The sequence below is a fragment of the Austrofundulus limnaeus genome, unplaced genomic scaffold, assembly GCF_001266775.1.
Source record: "Austrofundulus limnaeus strain Quisiro unplaced genomic scaffold, Austrofundulus_limnaeus-1.0 Scaffold114, whole genome shotgun sequence".
Lineage (NCBI taxonomy): Eukaryota > Metazoa > Chordata > Actinopteri > Cyprinodontiformes > Rivulidae > Austrofundulus > Austrofundulus limnaeus.
This window is the reverse complement of record NW_013952516.1, coordinates 945,059-967,978: the sequence shown is the minus strand read 5'-3', so window position 1 is coordinate 967,978 and position 22,920 is coordinate 945,059. Positions and strand designations below refer to the sequence as shown.

At 37.0% G+C, this 22,920-nt stretch overlaps 2 protein-coding genes across 2 annotated transcripts; both read right to left on the bottom strand.

Annotated features, from left to right (window-relative positions):
- Positions 1–1,000: 1,000 nt before the first annotated feature.
- Positions 1,001–8,764, bottom strand: gal3st1a (galactose-3-O-sulfotransferase 1a). The gene is made up of 3 exons (XM_014014397.1): positions 7,482–8,764; positions 3,547–3,697; positions 1,001–3,321 (listed from the first exon to the last, which is right to left on the bottom strand). Exons 2-3 carry the CDS (start codon positions 3,672–3,674, stop codon positions 2,172–2,174), a joined length of 1,278 nt encoding a protein of 425 aa, XP_013869851.1. The 5' UTR covers positions 3,675–3,697; positions 7,482–8,764; the 3' UTR covers positions 1,001–2,171.
- A 107-nt stretch (positions 8,765–8,871) lies between these two features.
- pes (pescadillo) lies at positions 8,872–22,868 on the bottom strand. The gene is made up of 15 exons (XM_014014396.1): positions 22,740–22,868; positions 22,492–22,571; positions 20,440–20,593; positions 20,209–20,318; positions 17,824–17,995; positions 17,607–17,696; positions 16,365–16,481; positions 16,188–16,265; positions 13,635–13,724; positions 11,541–11,671; positions 10,969–11,094; positions 10,552–10,736; positions 9,611–9,765; positions 9,375–9,542; positions 8,872–9,127 (listed from the first exon to the last, which is right to left on the bottom strand). Exons 1-15 carry the CDS (start codon positions 22,758–22,760, stop codon positions 9,050–9,052), a joined length of 1,755 nt encoding a protein of 584 aa, XP_013869850.1. The 5' UTR covers positions 22,761–22,868; the 3' UTR covers positions 8,872–9,049.
- Between the last annotated feature and the right edge of the window lie 52 nt (positions 22,869–22,920).

Genomic DNA, 22,920 nt, shown 5'->3' with positions numbered 1-22,920 from the left:
GTAATACTGAAGTTATCTTTAAAAATATAAAATTTAGAAATAAAAATATACAAAAAAGTTGTCTAAAAGGAGATAATTCAACATTTTTTTAATTGAGCAATGTGTGCTGTGACTTACTTGACTATAATGGGAGTTGTGATGGAAAAACACTTCAATTTCTTGCCTTTGACAAACACTCCTGCTATCCTCAGTAATAAATACGTATAGATATTGTTTATATATTTTTGTTTTTGCCAATAAAATAGCAAATATGTTTTACTGACCTCGTTCATATTTTATTGTATTTTTTTTCTTTTTACAAAGACAATAATTTCTTATGTGGGCTAACAGCTTTAGACAAATTACTTCTTTTGGAGTCAACATGTTTGACTTTGACACCATGGTAAAAAAAAAGTTGCATTATTACCATTAGCGTTGATTATTAATTTCTTTTATTAGTCTAATATCGTCYATATGTAGTGAGAATTAAAATATACATCTTGATTTTTATCACTCTGTTGTACCTCATGTGAGTGCCTCATTCATACAAGACTCTCTTTATTATAATGCCTCTTAGCAGTTTATTTAAAAATTATGTTGTGAATTTTAGTTTAACATATAAATAATAGTTTATAATTAACAGATAAAATGTTAAAAAAATGTTATTGGCCAGTAGGGAATTGCTTTCACTTGGTGAATTATCTACAGCCCCAGATCATTAGAACAGGACAATACTCATTTATTATTCATTGCTGACTGGTAATTTGACCTAAGTCATACACTTTCAATATTGGGATAAAAAAGTCACTTGTAAATCCAGATGATTCTTGCTCCTGACTATTACATTAATAATTTCAAAAAAAACATATATGACGTTATATTTTTATAAACACATTCAGTATTACATTTCACTTAATTTGGATAAGGGAAATTTTTTACCATACAGTGTCTTTTGCAGATGAAGATTGTTTAAAAGACAGTATGAGTAAGCAGGCAATAACATTAGAAAAAAAGCCGAATGCACAAATAAAATAAATTATTTTTTATTCAGTGGATGTACATGTAGAAAAAGACACATTTTGCAGAGTAAGAACAGGAAAAATATAATTTTCTGCTCAGGATTCCTTTTTCATGATGGCAAAGTTTCATACACTGAAGAAAATAGTATTTAACACTTTTAGTCTTTGTCAAACTACAAAGCTACAATTTAATTCACAAACACAATAGGGGGTTGATATTTTTTTAGCTCACAGTGCAAATCCAAATATATTACTAGTGTACATGTCACGTATGTGTTGTTARGGCTTAATCAGCAGAAAAATGGAAAAATTGGCTGAGACTTTTAAAAGTCACCAGAGAAGAAAAAAGGACATTCTGTAGCAGAAAGCTCAACAAACACCCTTTAATATTGTAAAAGAAAAAAGTTGTATTTTTGATTGCATTGTGCCATATTTGCTTTTTAATTATTTTTTCTCATATTATCTTTTTTCCACTTGTTTACAGTAATATCTTGCATTTTTTTGATGTAATCCTTAAAAACAACCCATTCTTTTTCTTTGAATTTCCACATTTTCCATATCTAAATAAAAAAGAGATAACAAAAATCCTTTTAATTAGGATCATAAAATGATTTTTGATGTTTACAGTCATTTAATAATGGCTTAGAGTCTTTTTCATCCCTTAAATTACTTTTTATGTTCTAAATGTTTCTGTTTATAATTTAGTTTTGCCTTCCAATGTCAATAACGCGGGATGTAATACTTAAAAGTACATTCATCATTTTTACGTCATATATTACCTAAATAATCTAGAATTATTTCACATCTTCAAAGTACCTTAAGAATTAGATGGGAATGGAAATAATTAAGATTGGTTTCTTTAGGTAGTTCACGAAGTTATTTGTGAATTTTATGTTTCAACCAAATGCTTAAGAAAACATGCTGGAATCTATGACCAATATCATTTAAATCGACTCATAGTAAATAATACTAAGTTTAAAAGTTCCARGATTGTAGATTGTGAGATCAACAACTTTTCTTTCCTCTCAGGTGTATTACACATAACACAACTGAATTTGTGCCTTTCAAATAAATGAAAGGAAATGTGATTCTCATCTACTACACTCAGAACTCTGTTGTTGTTTTAACTTAATACAGTATTTCAAGGTTAACTTCTCCCACTGGGATGTCTCGTCACCAGTTGATGATATCTCGAACATGACCCCACAGYTTGGTGATCCATAGGTTGACCCCAAGCTCTGTCAGGTACTGAATCTCTGGCATCAACATTTTACGGCACAACTTGTGATGAACATTGTCTATATTTTTCTTTAGGTTATAGCCCATGATCGACTTCTCTCCAATCGGCTGCCAGGGCTGCAAATCTGTTTCTTGAATGCTACCAGCGTCTACAGCCTGCCCCCCCTCAATGCAGATGGACGTCATCTCTTCATTTCTCTTCCTGAGTTCTGCCACRTCCATAGCCATGCGCTCCCGCCCGTAAGCGTCCACTTTCTTCCAAAACATTTGGYTGAAATGCTGGTATAACTTCCAGTCGATGGCGTTCCAATCAAGGGCYCTGGCCCTCAGCTCAGGGGTGAGTTTGGACACAGTGGATCCCTTGCGGGCGTTGAGCTTGAAGAAGAGCAAGTCCTCCATCTCCCAGCAGAGTGCTTCCTTGAGCAGGATCAGTGATTCTTCAAAGTACTCCACCAACATGACCAGCTGAAAGCGCTCAGAGATTAAACTGATTCCTTCATCTACCCGCGGGTCGTCCAGCTTCAGAGTRTTGTCCTGCCCAAAATCGAAGAACAGCAGATTTTTGAGGTAGAAAGAGTTGAAGCCTTCTGGGTCGAAGTAGCTCTGGGGGTTGAGCAGGAACTCTGTCATCTTGTCTTCACCCGGTATTTTCCAGGTAAAGGGAACCAACCGGCCATAATAGTGGAACGATGACTCGAAGAGCTCTGCGGGGTCTCGCAGAATGGTGATGTAGGATGTGTCGGTGGGTAGCACCTTGGCCACTTCAGAGGCGTTGAACCGCATGTGATTGCAGATTATGTTGAAGCACATTCCAGTTTTGTAGTCTTTGACGAATGAGCGCTGGAACGTGGACGGATAAAAGAAGTCATTTCTGCTGTCTGGGAAGGCAAATCTGAGTCTGTGTTTTTCTCCGAAGCGGAAAAGAATGTTGAGGAGGGTGCTGCTGGCTGTTTTGTGAGTCTTCATGAACATAATGTCCATTTTAGGTGAACAGGAATGTCCGGTGTTTGCTTGTGCACCGTTGGCGGTTGGTTTGGGGTGGAGATGGGAYGAACGGTGGGCACAGGAGTAAGGGACTGGGACCCTACAGAGAAGAAGACCAAGACATTTATAAAGGTGTTGATGGTTTTTATTAGTTACTGAAATCAAAAAAAGTATGAAAACCATCCATCCATCCATTCATTTTCTATACCTGGTGCCTATCTCTAGCAGTAAGAGRCGAACTCACTCCATATAACAGCTTTACACGACATCCCAAATTCTTCTTTTTCACATAATTTGTCAAAAAGGCATGCGTTCTAAGTCTTACTCAGGCAGCCTGAAGTTGATCTGCGGGTTGGAGATGCAGTAAAGAAGAATCATGCTGCTGGTCAGAAGGGTCCCCAGGATCAGGCCTTTGCACATGGACCTCCAAGGCCTCCTTTTCTTTTCCATCATGATCCAGCAGAATGAAAGTTTACCTTTAAGACACAGAATAAATCTCCTCTTCATCACAGCTCCTATAAAACATCTTCAGAATTATACGACATCGTGGCCCTCACTTAATATTCTCAGGCAAACAAAAAAAGATTGCACTTAAAAGAACACACTGTAAATGTTCTTTTCCATTACTATCAAACAATAGCGGTCCTCTCGATCACAGTGGAAACACTTAATTATTTATATAGTTACTTGGGAATTTAATTGAAAGTGAAGCCATATAGATTACAGTCTTGGTTCTCTGGTTTCCAGGGTAGATGAAAAAACGAAACTAAAATAAAGCAATGTTTTGTAACAACCTGCATTTGAGAGAAACAGATTTAAAATTATAAACCCTGATTCAGCTATTATACCATCAAAATGTAGTTTATAGATTAGATTTTTTAAATTTAGAACATGAATGGCATAATGTAATATTCTGTATGTGTAATTTTCCACTATTCCAATCCCTACAAACTATTTTTCCCACAGCAAATACTAGAAGCACATTAAATATGAGCCTAAAGGCTTAATGYAACCCGAGCTTCACTTCTGAATGAGTAAATGAAACATCATAATGAACCAAAAAAAGATGTCTGTGAACTAAAATKGATAACATTGTGTTCTGTAGTCCTCTAAAGAATAAATTATGCACCACAGTGGAAAATGATCCAAAGTTCTCCCCTGCAGACCGAAGTAAGACGAGCTACCTGCTRACTCAGCGAGAAGCAACAAACTCCTAACAAGTGAACTTTGGCTCTGGATTTGAACTGTATTACCCAAATGCAGAGCAGTGATACGGGAAACTCAGTCTGTATGTCGGGGTGTCGTTTTCAGTCCGTTTGTCAAAGGAAACTTTTTATTTTATCAATATGGAATAAAAATTCTACTGTTTATCTGTTGAGTCGCAAAGGCAGCAGGTCCAGGAGATAAACCCAGATTTCCCAGACCAGAGAGAAATTACATTGTAATCGCTCCAGAGATTTTTTCTTTCTTTCTTTCTTTTGAATGGGACATGTTTAAAAAAACCTCCAAATGAGGCATCCTTATCAGGTGCCTGATCCACCTCAGCTGACTTTTGATGCAGAGTAGTAGGTCTACTACCCTCTTTATCTCCAAGGCTGAGCACAGCCACTCATTTCAGCTGTCTGTATCCGGAATTTGGTTCTTTCAGTCATGATCCACGCTTCATGACCACAGGTGAGAGTTGGAACATCTGTAAATTGAGAGCTTTGCCTTTTGACTCCACTCCTTCTTCACCACGACGTACTGAAGCAACATCCTCATTACTGAGGACGAGGCCTCCGATTCATCAATCCACCTCCCGTTTCAGCATTTGTGAACAAGACGCCCAACTCTTCTACCGGACTGATTTTATTTATTTCCTTTATAGTTCAATTATTTCAGRGCAGCAAAACAAACCGAAGATTTGGCTGATCCAAAGTAGGACAAGYATCATACAAGAAGTTAACATTGATTTTATTTGTAACTAGCTGTGAATTGTTTAACACACAGTTTTTTCTAAAGGCCAGTTTTGCAATGGCTAACTTTGGTTTTAAAGACACAATTTTTCAAAAACTAGAGCAGAAAATACAAGCAGCACAAGATGTAACTACATAAAAAGACCTTCAAACTGCACTTCATTATTTTTTTTTAGTACATACTGTTTCTATAGCAAAGTAACACCTGGACTCTCAACATCTGTACACCACACACTGTGATGTTCAGATGCTGATGATCTGTGCGATGCGCAGTAAACAAACCCAGCAGAATATCAGAAATGACAAACCAAAAATGGTTCCAGGACACTTTGAGACTTGGGCAGTGATGAGGACCTGTGTCTGCAGCACTAAATTACCTGTTGTGTGTTGCTGTGAGCATGAGTCAAACCAAATAACACACAATCTTCCTCTTGCAACTCATAATTACTCAGCCTTATGAGCGGCTTTGACTGATAATATCCACACGTGTGTCTCATGTGTAATCACTTTTTCAAAACTTGGAGGTGGAGTGAGTTTTTAAACTACTGACTACTTTCAGACATCCTTGTTAGAAAATTTTTCATTTCACTTTGTTTTATTTTGTTGTTTTATTTTTTAAGACACCCAAAATGTGTGTTGATACCAGAACATCTCATCTGTTTGATTTTGTTTGAGTTGATAAATTTAGTTTTGTTCCTAATCCACAGTCTAGTTATCGCAAATGTTTTTGGCTGTATTGTTAGCAAAATATCTCATGAACCACTGAATGGGTTTAAATGAAACTGTCAGAATTCAAATTCAAAAATGCTTTATTGATCCCAAAAGAAAATTAGATGTTGTAAATCATTTAACTAAAGAGTTATTGTAGACTGTGATGGCTGTGGGCAGGAAAGATCTTCTGTAGCGGTCTGTTCTACAAAAAAAAAAAAAAAAAAAAAAAAAAAAAAAAAAAAAAAACTAATTATTGGGTTGATATTTACATCTGATAAGCTTTTGTAGTCAGCCCGACTCAAAATGGCCTCCACAACACCGTCTTAGTAGCCATGAAATTGTTATAACTCAGTCAATTTTTCAGTTATTGGCCTAAAAACTGACATAGAAGTAGCTGAGCATTATCCTCAATACTTATTTTAAGCACAACATATTGTATAAAATATTTGCTTAACATTTTGAATTTGACTGTGGGAGTCAACCCTGTTTGCTTGTTAGCAAAATATCTTATAAAACACAGGACGGAACCCAATAAAACTCTCTGAAAGTAATCATTGGGTTGTTATTTACAACTGATTAGCTTTAGCCAACACGTTGACAGTGAATTTTATATACTGATACACTTTGGTGTGGTAGTAGCTGACAGTCATTCCCAACATGTACTCCCAACGGATCATGTTATTTTCAAGTTTTGACCAAATGGCTTCAACTCCATCATAAAATGAGCTTAATCTAAAACTCTGGCATGAAAGAGAGTGAGAAATATGTATTCCTTTAAGGAATGCAAAGTCTTTAATCTCTGTCAGTATTCACTGAAATTGTCAGTTTTTCCAAACTCACTATTTAGTTCTTCTGAGTCGATCAATATTCAGTTTTGATTAGATTTTGTTTTAAGTAATAACCTAACAGTCCTTGTTAAGACCCAAGGGCAGCAGGTGGGTTAAGGTCATCTCCTGCACTTGAAAATTGATTGAGTTTCCGTTCATGCCGAGTTAATTTTTAGTCTTTTGTCTGAGGTTTCTACAAACACGACTCTTCAAACACAACCAAAGTAGTCGTTTCTTTGCTTTGTCTGGACTTTGAGAGGATTTCTGCAGCCAGCTGTTTGGAGACATTCAAGAACCAAGATAGTGAAAAATGGAGCAAGTCTGCAAGTCAAGGGACATTTTATCTATTTACAATAAATGTAAAATTTACTGGATTTTTAAAGTATTTTTGAAGTCCTATGCCTTAAATGTTTGTCAAAATAGAATAAATTCCTTTATCCATCATCTGTTCAGATGATAAAAAAATATACAAAATTTCTGAACTTTACGCCAAATGTAATTTTACTGAACATGGTATGAAGTCCATAAAAATCTTTCTTCCTAAATGTTGCCTGCACATCTAAAAAACAGATGTTCTTTCCTACTTTTATGTAAAACAAATAAAAAATTAAATTAATGCATTACAGAAAACATTAAAAATTATGATAGGTTATATTCCTTGTTTAAAGTGTTGCATAATTCCTTAGAAATCTTTTTTTCCCAGTATATAATAAAATAATTAGCATTYAAGAGAAAAAACATGAAAATTCAATACAAAAGTTTCTCACCCTCATGCAATCATCCAGAGAGGAACAACTAGATGTGTTTTCTGCTCTTCTGCATCAGGTGGTCCACCCAGCTCCAGCTTAAAGCAGGTTAATCTCCTCGTGTCTGATCTTGACATGCTGTTATGGACCCGGCACAGTCAGAGCTCCTCTCATCACATCCAGTGTCACGTCTTATTACATGCACATCTCATTCACCTGGAAGTTATTCCTCTTTCCTCCCCTGCTGGCTGTGCGTGCACACCTGACGCCTCTCCCCTTCAACTTTCAGTTCTGAAGCCGATCCCGCTGAATAAAACATTGCAGGGAGGTTCATGTAGCCATCCGTGACGTCAGGCTCTGTCAGGGGACGTGCGCTACTCTCTGAGTGTAAGAAAGAAAGGCAGAGCAGGAAAAAAAAGGGAGAGGGAGGCTGTATAGTCCCTATTCTGTGTCTACATAGAGGGCTTATTGAGTGTGGACGCTGAAGTTTGAGCTGCATGCTGATAGGAGGGGGGAGGGCATAAAAAAGAGCAATTGCAGAAATCCACAGCACAAAAGCTCTAATTGTTCCAGATGATCAAGACTGCTCTGTCTTTTGTCTGAAAGGGTTTTTTTTCTTTTAGTAAGCTGGATCTATAGGCGTGGTAGGATGAATGTACACAGAACAGATTCAAGTCAATTAGCTAAACAAATATTCTTGTTTTCTTTCATAATCTGCCTTATTTTTGCTTCGGCAAGACACAAATCAGAACCTGTTCTTGCAATTATCTCTTAAGCAACAGAACAGGAAATTTCAGCAGGGATGGGAAACATTTCAAGGGAGTCAATATGGCTGCATGACAGGATGTAGCAACATGTGGTCACAAACGCCTTTTGAAATCATGTGAACTTCATCTCCCTCCCTTCAGTGCTGTGGCCCAGATTCCTAGAAGGCACACTTGATCTATGCAGCAGTACAACACTGATGCTTTTGTTGGGATGGGAGTGTCTTCGCCTTTGGGCGCCCCAAGTGCCAGGCTGAGACCCGATATGGGTGGGCTTGTGCGGAATTCAGAGCCGGGTGGAAACAAGAGGGGAGGAAGGAGAAACAGAGTGTCCAACTGAGTGAGGAGGCTGAGGAATGGGGAGAACGACTGGGCTGGCCTTTGGCCCACAAGATCACTGCACCGCCGTCAGAGGGCAGAGAGGCCAAGTCCTGTTCGTCATCAACACCCACAGTTTGTGCAAAACCCAATCAGTGAAGGCGTTCTACCAATAACCTCAACCCACCGCCTCGTGGATCATCCTCTGTTTACATCTTTGGAGCATTTATGGACTGCGTTTGATTCAGAAACAATATCTCCTAAAGAAGCTGCTATCACAAACGTAGCAAAAAAAATTTCAAGTTTTAAACATGCAAGTATAATAAAAATTAAATGAAAGGTGTTTATTAATGAAGAACAACGAACTTAATACACAAAAAGGGAATTACTTTTACATTAATCATTACATCTTGAAATTTTGTATGAAACTGGAGGCTTTACAGATTTTTATCTCACATTAGCCTTAAAAGTTGCACAAAGTCAGTTTCAGCCAAACATCAAGAGAAGTTATTTTCTGGCCTTCTTCTTCTTCTTTGCTTTTTCAGCATCATCATGAGCTTTCCTCTTGGCAGCAAGCTTGTTGGCCTGTAAAAAATGGGCCGTAGTTAATGAATACTCATCACTTGTCACACAAACACTTTCCAGGTCAGTGAAGTCAAGGTCATCAGCAGGCTCTTTTTTTTATTAACAGCAGCTACACTATACAGTTATACATTCTWAGATAAAGGTTTATTGACAGTAAAGTACACAAAAGTGCAAGAATGTGTTCTTTTCACACAGCTAAATCTTATCTACATCAATCAACATTTGTACAGTTTAAAAAAAAGTGTACCTCTCTGATTTTTCTTTTCTTTCCAAACATGATCTTATCGTAGAGGTACTTCTCCTTTTTCTTCATCATCATAATGGCGAGACGTTTCTCCTCAGCCTTCTCCTCCTCCCTCAAGCGTGCTGGATTTTCTGCTTTCACTTTTCCAGGCGTCACTTTAACTTTTAAAGACTAAAACCAGGAGAGATAGGTCAGAGATTCTACAAGTTCACGATAAAAAAAAAAGACAAATCTCTTACCTTGCCCAGGGATCTTTGTTCCTCCATCTTCTTGAGATTTTTCTCATCATCTTTCTCGTCGTCGTCATCTTCCTCTTCTTCTTCATCATCATCCTCTTCATCATCGTCGTCGTCGTCTTCTTCTTCTTCCTCATCTTCCTCCTCCTCTTCCTGAGCTGCAATTAAAAAAATATTTGAAAATAATGCTAATAATGATATGATCAAACGAGTGTACTGATAAAAGTGGATTGGAACAAAAACATTTCATTAAAAAAAACATTTATTTACACACCTTTTAGAACAATTCATTTACATCAAATGAAGAAGATCCTGGACTTAAAGGCTAAACACTTTCAGCCCGGGGTCATTTGCATTTCCACTTAAGTTTAAAGGTAGATTCAACAAATTAAATCTGTGTTGCTCCTCCCCAACAAACCTTATTGGGAGTTTTGAGCATCCATAAGGTCAGACTTCAGCCTACAAAGCATCACAAAGATGTGAACTCAAGCAGTTTTTTTTCTTTCATTCAGCTTCTCTCATCTGCATGAGTCACACGTGAAAGATTTAGATTTTAGTTTACTCTGATAACCCTCCTGACAGAACTCAGGCTCAAACCTGCAGCTTCAGGATTAAAAGACTACAGTCCTGACAGAGTTACCACAGCCACATGTGAATTAAGTCAGTGTTAAAGTAAAATGTATCAGATGTTAATTTCTTCCCTGGCTTCTGCTTTGGAAAAGGGCAGGAGGAAAAATAGTCGCCCTGAAGAGACTCCAGTTCCTGGAAAATGGTTCTACACTTGAAATGCTGCTATAATTGCCTGAATAATCATCCCAGGTGTAATCAAGAAGCGTTAACTGACTCTTAACTAGACCTAAACATAATTAAATTACCATTACTGTTAAATCGACAAAGTGCAATACTTTGTAAATCATTCCTAGAAAACAATACCCAAGCCGCACCAGTTCTTTCTCCTCGCTGTAAGGCCATTATCTTCAGCTTCTCAGGGGGCACGTAATCCCCTTCCTTCTCCTCCACAAATGGAGACAGGTGAGGTGGCAGAGTCACTCCAAGGAAATAGTCCTCCACGGGCAAACACATTTTAGCATTAACACAATCGTACACCCATTGGGGCTGTATGTAGTACCTGAAACAACAAAATATATAAAAATAAGAACCAAGGAATTTTTCAGTTTCCTTTATAAAACAGTAATATGTCTGCCATAAAACAAAAACAGTTTAATGATTGTGAAAACCTGAATTGTTAAAGATAAAGTAATGAACCAGGAGCAAAATCACTTCTTGTATTCAAAATGTTTCACAAGAAAAACAGTTTTACAGATGCTCAGAACACACAACAAATAAACAACATTCATCACCTGTTTATGTACTGTTTGTCAACATTTGGTCTGTCAACAATTTGATGTGTGATAGTCTCATCTGTCACRTCATACGTGCTCCCAATGCAAACAGACTTGTCCCAGGACACTTGACCACCAAAACACCTGAGAAAAAAAGAGTCAGCATCAGCTAATGCTGATTTGCAATCAGCATAAAACTTATCAATTTGAAAAATGTTTCCTCAGCCGAGCAGAGGACCGTCTGCACAACACAACGGTTTATATGATCAAGAGTTGAATCACCAAAGATAACACTCTGAAGTTTAGCTTTACCAAAAAGTTTTTTAAAAAAGTGTGTTATGCTACACACAGTGGATGTAGTTGAAAGTATTTGTATAAATTCACACAGAGAGCAGAACAGGGAGACAAAAGGTGCTGAATATGGGAAAATATAAACAGGAAGTAAACACTGACTGTTACAGTAAAGTTCACAGTTAAAGTTAAGTACTATCAGATTTGACTTGTAAAATGTCTAAAAAAAATAAAACGACCAGAGGATTAACACATTCAGGAAACCACAGGTTTATAAAAAAATAGCTTCAACATCTCACCTGATGATAAAAGCCAGAGACTCTCGGGGGACTTCTCTGTTGAGGAAGAACTTAAGACCCTCAAACAACTTCTTCTGGGTTTCCAATTGTTTGAGTTCTTTCTCTCTAGATTCCATCTTCTCCATGTCCTCCTAAACAAAACAAAAAACATATAGCTGAATAAATTATGACCATATTAACTTGCTATTCATCTATAATAGAACAAAAATCTTTTACAATGATTTCTATAATGTAATAAAATGAGGAAAACATTTTTACAGTGTGTGTGTTTTATTTCTAAAGACAGAGAAAGAATGTTTAATTTAGCTAAAGAAAGCACTGCATCTACAAGTTCTTCCAAAGCCTGAGTCTTTACTTGAYATCATTTACAACTGTCCTACAGTAATGAATCAGCTCAGCGCACAATCAAAGTTTACTGGTAACGGGATCAGGAACGAAGTGAGACAGATGTTAAAAAAAACTATTTTGTTGGCTTCTATATCCAAACACGAACACACAAAAAAAATGTTTTCAAAAAGTTCCACTTTGGAAAATATTTTTCTCATCAAAAAGTCAGTGTGTGCAGACGTGAGGTGCAAGTTCATCCATTTTAATTATTGCCCAGAATATCGTAGATAAGGTCTTAATCATCAACTAAAATTTCAGAAACTTAATTAACTTTTATGGGAGAGTTTTGTAATTCAGTGTTCACTTTGTATGTGGATCAGGATGTCTGACATAGGACATATAAATGTTCGTTTTTTTGTGTTTGCATTAATTTCAATGTAATCAAATTACATCAACCACAAGGCCATAAAAAAGCAACCATAAGGCACTAATAAAGCAAACATAGTACTTGTCCTTCTTGACTCATCTCAATAATCCAGGTAGAAAAATCGAACAAAGTTGAGTCAGGTCCTCTGGATGTGTTCTATGTTAAAACCTTTCGTCTCTCTTTTGCAACTATATCTGCAACTCCTCAAAATGAAGAAGTCTCTTAGAGAGACAAAATATTTAAATGAAAAACCTGTCCGGAGGAAAAAGTAAAACAATAGACCTCACCTTGTTCTCGATGCAAATAATGGTTATAAATAGTGCTGGGCGGTATACTGTTTTGTACCGAATACAGGTWTTTATTTTTGTTATGATTTGAATTTTTTRAATACYGGACATTCCRGTTTAAATAGCGGAATATTTCGTTGCGGCCGCCAGTGAACTGTTGTTTCCCGGGGGACATTTTTCCTTGCTGCACCGCTATGTGAGTTAGCATGCTAATGTTTGGAGCAGCTAGTTGCAGCCGCGGGTGGCTGCGGACATGAAAGTGCCCGCTCAGCAAGTTCAAGACTTATTTCTAGCAGCAAAACAGGTTAAAAGATGGCTGTCTTATGTWGTTTATTGTTTTTTATCATCCTACAGGCTCAGACATGTTAGATAAATTTGAAAATCAGGTTTTGAAAAAATCCGTGAGACTGCTCTATACGCCCGTATACCTGCAAAACGATGTAAAATCCTTATAACTTACAATCTGTACAAGTTGACATGTATGAGCAGGGTTTATACATTTTATTATCAGCTGAGCTGTGATGAAAAGAAAAATACCGTCAAATACCGTGAAACCAGTGAAAATGTTGAAAATACCGTGATATAAAATTTTGATCATATCGCCCAGCCCTAGTTATAAAATTTAAAAAAAAAAAGTCTCTTTAATTCAGTATTTACACAGTACATATTCACTGTGCTGTAATGTGTAATGGGATGCCGGAAATAAAGTAGAAGAACCCAAAACCCAGGTTGTTGAATTACAAGATCCATGTCAGAGTTCCCCAAAAGGTTTTACAGGTTCGTGGAAAGTCCCTGTGGTGAAAAATAGCCGTTTTCTTTATAACCTCAAACCAGCTGGGTAAAACAAGCATCTCAGGTGAGAACACCTAGCAACTCAACATAAAGCTGTAAATCCCCAAACACATACAGTATCTTCAAAAGGTTTCACAACTCTAAAAAATACCTCTGCCCTCAGACTAATTAGGTCATCACGAGTTGTTTTGATGTTTTCTGGGATAAGTGTTTATTTTTAGCACAATTAAAACAAACAGCATAGCTTGTTACTTCTCTCACCTCTTCAGTGGGGAACTGATCRAGTTTAGCCTCCTCTTCCTCGTCTGCAGAAACTACACGTGCCAGACTGGAACTCAGAGAAGACAGTTTCTGCATKTCAAAAAGTCAGGAAAAAATAGTTTTGTTTATTGTTAGTATTATTGTAAATTAGCATTTTCATTTTCAAGCCCAATAAATTTAAATAACAAAAATTGTGGCAACTGGTCATGTTCCTGGATATATTCATGTCTGTGACTGAAACAAACTGCCTTCATAGATATTTTGTTTTCTACAGTCAATGAGCTGTGGTGGCCATGTTGAACTGGCCTGACTCAAAACAATAACAAGTAAAAAATGTAAATCCAATGATTAATTACTGAAAGTTTAATTAAAATCTAACATACACACATGTGCAATTACATGATCACTTGTCTTTCATGGCAGAAGGCAATCAATCAGGATTTTATTTTCTGCTCTGTGCATTATTCTGTTAAGTACCAAATTAGAGTATCTAGCAGAACGTTGTGATGTGACCCAGATGTGGCATTTTGTCATTTTTAAAAGTCKTTAATTACAGCTAAAGGCATGTTTTGCTGAGTACCAAGCAAAATTAAACTTCTTCAAACAAATTAAATTCTATTACTGTATGTAAAATACTAAACTGAATATCTTCTGGTAGAGGCCATAAAACCTTTATCAACAGTAAGAACAAACAGGAAATTATAAAGTTAGACAAACATTCACACTGTAATTATATCCAAACAGTTTAACAATTTGAGGAAATAACTTATTAGAACGTATCTTGTTTCCATCCACGCCGTTGTAAAAACATTAAATACAAGGAATGAGTGAGACGTTAAACTACGTGTGCTGCTGAGTTCTTATCTGTATCTTTTRTGTGTCATTAGCTCTGAGGATTAAAAAAATAATTACCAGTAACATAATTTGGTTTGTTTGACTACTGATTCAGCAAGTGAATGAACTGCGACTGACACTAAACCTAAACTAATGACCTTATACAACTAGGTTTTTTAACTTGGATTTTACTGAACAAAATGTACAAACTACTGCTTATGTCCTTACAACAAGACAGCCAGGAGCAGCAGGAAGCAGATTATACTGTACGTCTCAGTAGGGGCGTCCCGATACACCTTTTTCACTTCCGATACGACACCAATATTGCAACTTTGAGAAYTGTCTGATACCGATATTGACCCGATACCATATCAGTACAAATCACACAMTTYTACCTATTTTGTAGTGTGAAATCTTAGAAAAGTCTTGATCAAGTCAAACAGGGGAAAAGGGTAGGTATGACAAATATTGACCCATTTATTTTTAACCAATGGATCACATACATTTAAAACTGAAGAACATTCTACAATTTAATAAAATCAATAAAATAAATTAGAAGACCCTGACAAATAAAACAATAAAAACAAAATGTACTTTTAAAGTGTAAAATAACAATTCAAAATCACTCCATATATTTTTTACTATCTGTCAGCCTTGTGCTGCTTTATGAAGGGAAAAACTAAAGGTGGGGACAAAACAAAACCACACATTATTGTCCAATGTCCAACTGTTCAAAGTTGAGTCCACAGCTCCAATTTTACTGACTGTGCCCAAAACAACATGATCATTGCACTTAATCTTCACTAAAACAAGTGTGTAAACAGATTAAACATCACTCTAACAAGAGCAAAAAATAAATAGTAAGAATTATTCAGTTAATTAAATTGATAGCTGCATTTCCACTTTCTACAGTCTAAGCATCATGTGGAGATCAGCCTCTCGCTCCTGCAGGGAGCAGTTTTTATCACTGCTCTCGTCATGTCATCCTCATATTCCAAAACAAAAGCTGTGTTCTCMTTTCTTCTGTCAATCAATCCGAGAGCTAATCCACGGGCAGCATTCTGCTGATGTCAAAATCGTAAGCGTGCTGTACTCGCTTAGAACCACCGACTGGACCAGAGAGGAGGTTCTGAAACTGGAACCATGGAGACACACTGCACCGAGGCCGGACTGAGCCGACCCGCATAGCTGCTGCCAGGGTGGAGAGTAGAGTCTGATTGTTTCTCCGGTTTAAAACGTACAMGGTTCTCTGCCCCCACAGAAAACTTGTGTGTGACAATTTTCCACTTAGCTTCAACTCTGTTTGTGATGAAAATAGAAAGTACTGCCAACATCACTCCTACTTCTTGCTACTTTGTTAGTGCAGCACATTGTTGTGATCACGTGGGCTCTGCATGCTGGATCCAAGCRCTGCTGGATAGAGAAGCTGGAGTRGAGTCAGTGGAYTGCTGGATTGGACTGCTTATATCGGAGCGCGTTTATARGATCATTTTTATGCAGGCGATAAAATCTCATWCYCGTTTTTTGGCTGATATYGGACCGACATCCGATATCAATATCGGATCGGGACACCCCCACGGCTCAGTCAACTCTTGACGTTTCAGTGCATCAACATTCTTAAAATTCCTCCAAATTTGTGGCACCACGACACAAGTGTTACAAAGCACCTCTTAACATCTGTTTSATATAAAACCCTTAACATTTATTTCAGACTGTTACCTCCAAGTAGCTCTCTGAATTCATGGCATAATCTTCTTCATGCTCCTCTTTGAGTTCAGATTCTGCTTTACTGTCCAGCTGTAAAAACAGGAACAATATTTGTGGAGGAAACACTTGTTAGTAGGTAATTACATGTCTATGTAAGCACAGAAAGAGTCTTGTACAAGTCTCAGATACCTTTGGAGGATAGACCAAGTTGAGAGAATGGTAGAGTCTGAAGTTGACAAACCCCAGAAGGGTGGTGTACAACTCTGTGAACGTTGCCATGACTCTGTAGTCGACATCTGTCGGGTGCTGAAAAAGAGGGAAAATTAACATTTTAAAATGTTTAGGTAGTGAAAAAGGAGAGAATAAACAAATTATTCAAACATGATCAAATCTATATCTTATACAATCATCAACTGTCCAAGCAGATGGTAAAGAGTCACCTAAATAAAAACTGAGGTATTTTTTGTTTCAGCGGTTAATGAGTCAGTCTGACGCCACGACCTGCAAAGGAATAGGTGGTGGAGGAAGGAAGGAAGGAAGGAAGGAAGGAAGGAAGGAAGGAAGGAAGGAAGGAAGGAAGGAAGGAAGGATGGATGGATGGATGGATGGATGGATGGCTAGTAATAAGTGTGGAGCGTGTAAGTTATATCTGTGCATGTATGGGTTTTCTCCAGGTTGACCTGTTTCCTCTAAAACAGTGGTTCCCAAACTTTTTAGCTTTTGACCCACAAAATAGCAGCAGAGAGCTGTGACCCCAGGTGTTGTTGGCTGATAAACATTGTTTCACGTCAAATACACAAGAACATAATAACAATATTTATTACTCTCTTTTTGTCCATTTCAAGTCCACTAACTTTACTCTTTTGTAGCAACAAAGGCAAAAAAAATTGCTGTTGTAATGTTTTAGTGTAAGTTATTCAGAAAATCTTTTCAGGACCCCWCCTTGATGTTTCGGGACCCCACTGTGGGTCTCGACCCCAACTTYGGGAACYATTGCTCTAAAACATGCATGTTAGACTAATTAGAAATTCTAAATTCATCTTAGATTTTAGTGTGTGTGCATAATTGTTTTAAATTGTGTGTCTCTGTGAACAAGCGGGCCTTTATTAATGGGCAATTGTGGTAAGAAATTAGTTTGTTTTTTTAATCAGGTGAAAAATAAGTCCCATTAATGATAATCTTAACCTTATGGTGATTTGGAAAAACAATTGATTCAGATATGATGGATTTCAAATAAATACAATAAAAGCACAAAAACAGCTTGAGGCATCTTTAGCACTGGTTGTAGGTTTCATGATTATGAGAGCAATACTCTTTGTTGATTTGGATTCTAATGCTGACTTGAGCCAACCTTCAGTGTAATCCCACAGTAATAATGTGACCGTGTATTAGCATAATCCCTACTGACTKCAACCATCAATCTGCACTTACATCATGGGAGAACTGATATGGCACCAGCCATGTAATGAGCTGTCCCATCACCTCTGCTTGATAATATATTCCCTTGATGGAGAGGAAAACCTATCAGGGAAAAAATAAAGTGTTTAGCTTGTTATGGAACAACRGCCAATAAACAGAAAGTCATACTGTATTCCTGTGGCAAACACTTTGTTTTTCTTTTGCTGAGCAGTGAAAAAAAAAACCTCACCTTTCGAAGAGCACGAGATGCAACCACAAAGTTCATCCACTCCACAGAAAGACGTCTGCACAGCTGAATTGTTTGCACGTGGCATTTTCCCGTTCTGGCGAATGTGGAGAAAAGGAAGCACATGCAGAGGGCATCGTCAATGTCCCGGAGGGCATCAATGAAGGTGGGATACCTGCCACAGAAATGAAACAGTAAAGGCCAGAACACAACATTTTCATACAATATCCATAGAAGAACCTCTTTGTTTTTGTTACAACCCCCTCACACATCCCAGCAGCTGACAACACYACTGATATCTACAGAAAAGTCTGTTCTACTGTAAAACACTTCCATGAGTTACAGTTTAGCTTTAACACATACCTATTTTTTTTTTTACCGGTTTTAAAGTAGGACATTAAGTTTAAAATGTAGCTAATTGGGCAACATTTCAAACTAAAGTCTAAGAAATTCAGGCTATGACCCTGTAAATGGGCAGCTATGGCTGAGTGGTTAGAGAGTCATCCTGTAACTGGTGGGTTGTCGGTTCATTTCCCCATTCCATCCATCTTAGTTGTCGTCCTTGGGCAAGACACTTCATCCACCTTGCCTGCTGGTGGTGGTCAGAGGGCCCAATGGCGCCAGTGCATGGCAGCCCCACCTCTGCCAGTGTGCCTCAGGGCAGCCGTGGTTATATTAAAGCTTACCACCATCAATGTATAAATAGATGTATGAATGAATAATGTATGAAAATTGTAAAATATCTTTGAGTGTCTAGAAAAGCGATTTACTGTATTAGACTGATGTATTATTTTTCTAAATTTTACAACTCTGCCATCTGTTGACAAAACCTGGTACCTGCATTGTACTTTGGCAAACAGATACAAAATGTTGAAATGCGAAAGAAATTTTAGGTTTTATACAGCTAAAATAACATCTGGTGTATCGCAGTCTATCAGATACAGACTGTTAACTGCTTTTTATGTGTTTAAAATAGGAAATCACAAAAAGAATACTTATGGGTAAAGTCAACACAGACATAAGGGCATCACATGCTGTAGCACTGCAGTGTTTTACCACAGTTCAAAATGATAAAGTATTTTTTTATGTTCACAGGGCTCTAGAGTGCAGCTAATTTGGTTGCAAATGTGACCTTATTTTTTTTTAATAGAGCGCCTTAAAATATTTCCTGTCGCACTGGTGCACCCCATCATTCGTGGGTGGGGGGTATCTAGCAGTATGAACACAGCGCTCCGTTCTACACCCAGCGTGTGCACACACACACACACGCTTGTTCTTCTATCCTCATGRGGACTTTGCAATTTTCTGCAAAAACGTGCATGCACACGCGCTCTGGTGTAGTGGTGCAGTGAATCAATCGTTTTTTGTTTTTTTTTTCAAACCAGAGTCAGAAACTTTTTTTTTGTTAACTGTGGAAACTAAATGTGGATGGTTGCTTGCTCTCAGTAAAAAGTCCATCTTGCAGTCTGGTTCTGCTCTGCAGCAGATCATTCCAGCAGCATGAGGAAGCTCACCTGTATGGCAGGCCACTTTTACATATAATTGGCTTCACCACAGTTACGTTCCAGGTTCTTAAAATGGTTTTATGACTACACAGCTTAGTTTTTTAGTGAGCGATACATAAAATTAAACTAATACAAATTAAATAGAAGACTTTTTCATGTTATGTTATTTTCATTATTTTAAAAAGCATTTTCTCATTTAATAAATACTAGTAATATTTCTGCTGTTAATCATAATTCTCTGTTCAACATTCTGGTTTAGCCAAGGCCAAAGATCCTGAAGGCAAAACTACAGGAGTTGTCTATCTGAGGGGCAGGTGTAATCTAAAAGACATTTAACAATGAAATGTTTAAGATATTTATAAAATGTTCAACATTTGCACTTAGAATTTACAATTTCTTACATTTCATTTATCTTGATGTTTAAGTTAATATTTCAGGTCATAGAATCAATTTAAAATTATTTTCAATAAGTTATACGTCTATGATTCTGGTTCAAATACAGAACTTTATTTTTGCTAGATTGTTAACAAATTATTTGGGAGTTAATATTGCCTTAATGGACAATGATTTTAAAAAAGTGAACCATTAAAACATCAATGTTAAATGTGATGCGTTTGCAAATTTGGGTGCACCTAAATTTTTTACTGGTGCACCTAAGGAAAAATGTTAGGCGCACCGGTGCAACCAGTGCAAAAAGTTAGTCTAGAGCTCTGGTTCAACTTTAAAAAATGACGTTATTGTTTTGATTAAAGGCATTTTCTGTTGTTGGAATTTGCCCATCTGTTCAGATCAATACAATCAAATATTAACTAACAGTGGGGAAAATGTAAAAGTTCAAACATGCTCAGTTGTACTGTTATGTTGAGAGAAAAAAAACTGTTACCTCTCTTTGACGATGTGATCCAGTTTATATGATGGCTTGTTGTCTTTAAGTCTTTCCACATCAGTCCACTCTGTTTTTCCATAAGCCYTCTTTAGTTTTCGTACAAATATCTGTAAAACAAAACATTTTGACAATAAGATTTTTATCCCCACTCTATTAAAAAATAATTATGCAAATGTCTGAAATCATCTAAATTTATGCATGTTTAAAAAGTGGTGTGATTTAAAATACCTTATACTCTCTGAACTTGCCAACGATGGGCTCATGCAGCAGGAAGCGGATGTCTTTGAGCAGGTAGAAAGTCCTTGGTGCCGTGGAGCCCTTGTTCACCTTCTTCTTGTGTTTTGGCTCATGAGGATAAATGCCTTTAAGGATGCACAGCCGCCTAAAGGTTCGAATGCAATAAAAAAAGATCTGTGTTAGTTGGCAAAACAAAATAAAATAATCTTACATTAGAGATGAAATGATAGATCTTATATTAGTCATCAGAAGGGCAGAACACATCCATAATAAATTATGAAATTTAGGTTCAGGATGCAAGACACATTTGTATAGTCTGGATTACCAAAACAGAACTCAAACCTGTGCAACATTGAAATTCTTTGTATTGGCTGGGATTTATTATTATTTTTCATTTTCTCCTTTTATCAATTAAAGGGTTTGGCAAAAAAATAAAAATAAACATTACTCTGTCTAGAAATAACTAAATTATTTTATAGTAAATTCAATGAAACAACTTCAGCCACAGAGGAAGATGAAAAGGCATATAGATTTTATTTTACAAATCAGAAAAATAACAACTCAAAACTTGAACTAGCAGGACCGGGGGAAGAAAAGCATTCCATGCTTTTTTCTCATTTTTTATTAGTGAGAACCGTTTTTAAAATCACTAAATTCTCGGTTAGCTATAATCTGCTCGTTTTTAAAACAATTTAAACTACTTGATTCACACCAGACAAAACCAGAGCAAAGCAAAGCTACACAAAGACATCAATGAACCATATAAAATAACTAAGAACAGCAACAGTGTTGCCAGGTGTACGATAATTATCGTATTTGTACCATAATTTTGCCCTCTGTACGATCAATAATCCCAAAAATCCCATAATGTACGATAATTTGACCGCTCCAATGTATGACGTAATTAACCCGACACGCTGCTCGCACATGAGAGGTGGCGGGGTTGTGGAACACAGCGGTGCTGATTTAGTCACTTCCTCGCTATATTTACAGAGTTTTCAGACCTTCTAGATACTGTTATTCAGAAAAGTGAAAATCTAGCGACTCTTTTTCTGGTGTTATTGAGACTTTGAGAGGCTCTGTCGTGAACGCATTTCTCCATTGTGCTGCTGAGAGCTCCTTCTCCCCGGTCCCAGAGCACCGACAGGAGGCTTCTTCACGCTTCGTCTCTCCCTGCTGCAGGTAGATATCTATCCCATCCAGACATGAAATGAATACTGCAGGAAACAGCACCTACTTCATTCAAAATTTTCTGGGGGAGAACACCCCTCCCACATTGGGGTTATGATGGCAACTACTAGAAGCAAAGATAAATATAATAGTACTTATGTGAAAGAAATAATAACTGTAAAATCAAAAAGAAAAGGTGGGACTGAGAAGGTGAGGGGTATAAGCAACATTTACATTTAATGAAACATCCAGGTGTCATCCAGAAGCTATTTTTTAAAGAAAAAAAAAAACAGATTTTGGAGGCTTGCAGATTACATTTGCTCAGTATGCAATTAATTTATTTCTTGACTTATCAAAAGTACAATAAACTACAATGATTTGTTCTTTTCCTGATTTCATTTTAACTTTGTCTACAATTTACATTTTATTCTAGTCATTTTATCTAACATTTCTTTTTATATGCAGCATTTCCCCAGACTACATGTTTTGTTCTTGTTTACAACAAAAATTTGTTTAGAAAAAGACACCCAACAGTGCTTTTTAACTTTGTTATAAACAAAAGAATGTGCAGTTTGTTGAATACAGAGCACATTGTGAGCTGAGCAGGATGTATTTTTAAATTTGAGCCTCTCTAGAACATAACTTGGGTGTGTACGATAATTTTCCTCAAAATACGATAATTCAACATTTCCCATCTGGCAACACTGAACAGCAATTAAGTTGTAGTAGAAGGACGGAGCATTGGGGGACTAAATGAGTTGAAGAAACGTAATTTTATCAAGAATGAAAAAAACAGACTGTAGTGATAAAATACATACTAGTAGTAGAAATACCAATTATAAAATTAAAGACAAGAGAAAATATTGTTGTTACCTGAAGTCTGCGAGGCTCAGCATCAACTTCTTGCGTGCTCTATTTCTGGTGATGTAGTTGGTGGCAGCGCCCCTTTCATACTGTAAAGCAAGAAATGTGCCAACATATTAATCTTTCACATCCGTGTTGTATAAAGCGATAAAATATTTCAAACTCCTAATCACCGGACTGAGCAGCTACAGCTCCTAGCTAAGCGTTAGTCGAAGTTACGTGTTTTAATCCGACTTAAACAACTTGTCAACTCGTACCTTTTTCTTCTGAACACCCATTTCAATTTGACTTGTGACTCCCCAATACTTTTTACGATAAAAAGTCTAAAAACTGTTCAGCTAGCAACCAAAACTAGCCACCAATGCTGCACGTGTTGATGTCTATGGTTTGACATGCGCAGGAGAAGAAACGAGCTGTAATCAGGACCTACGGGCTGAC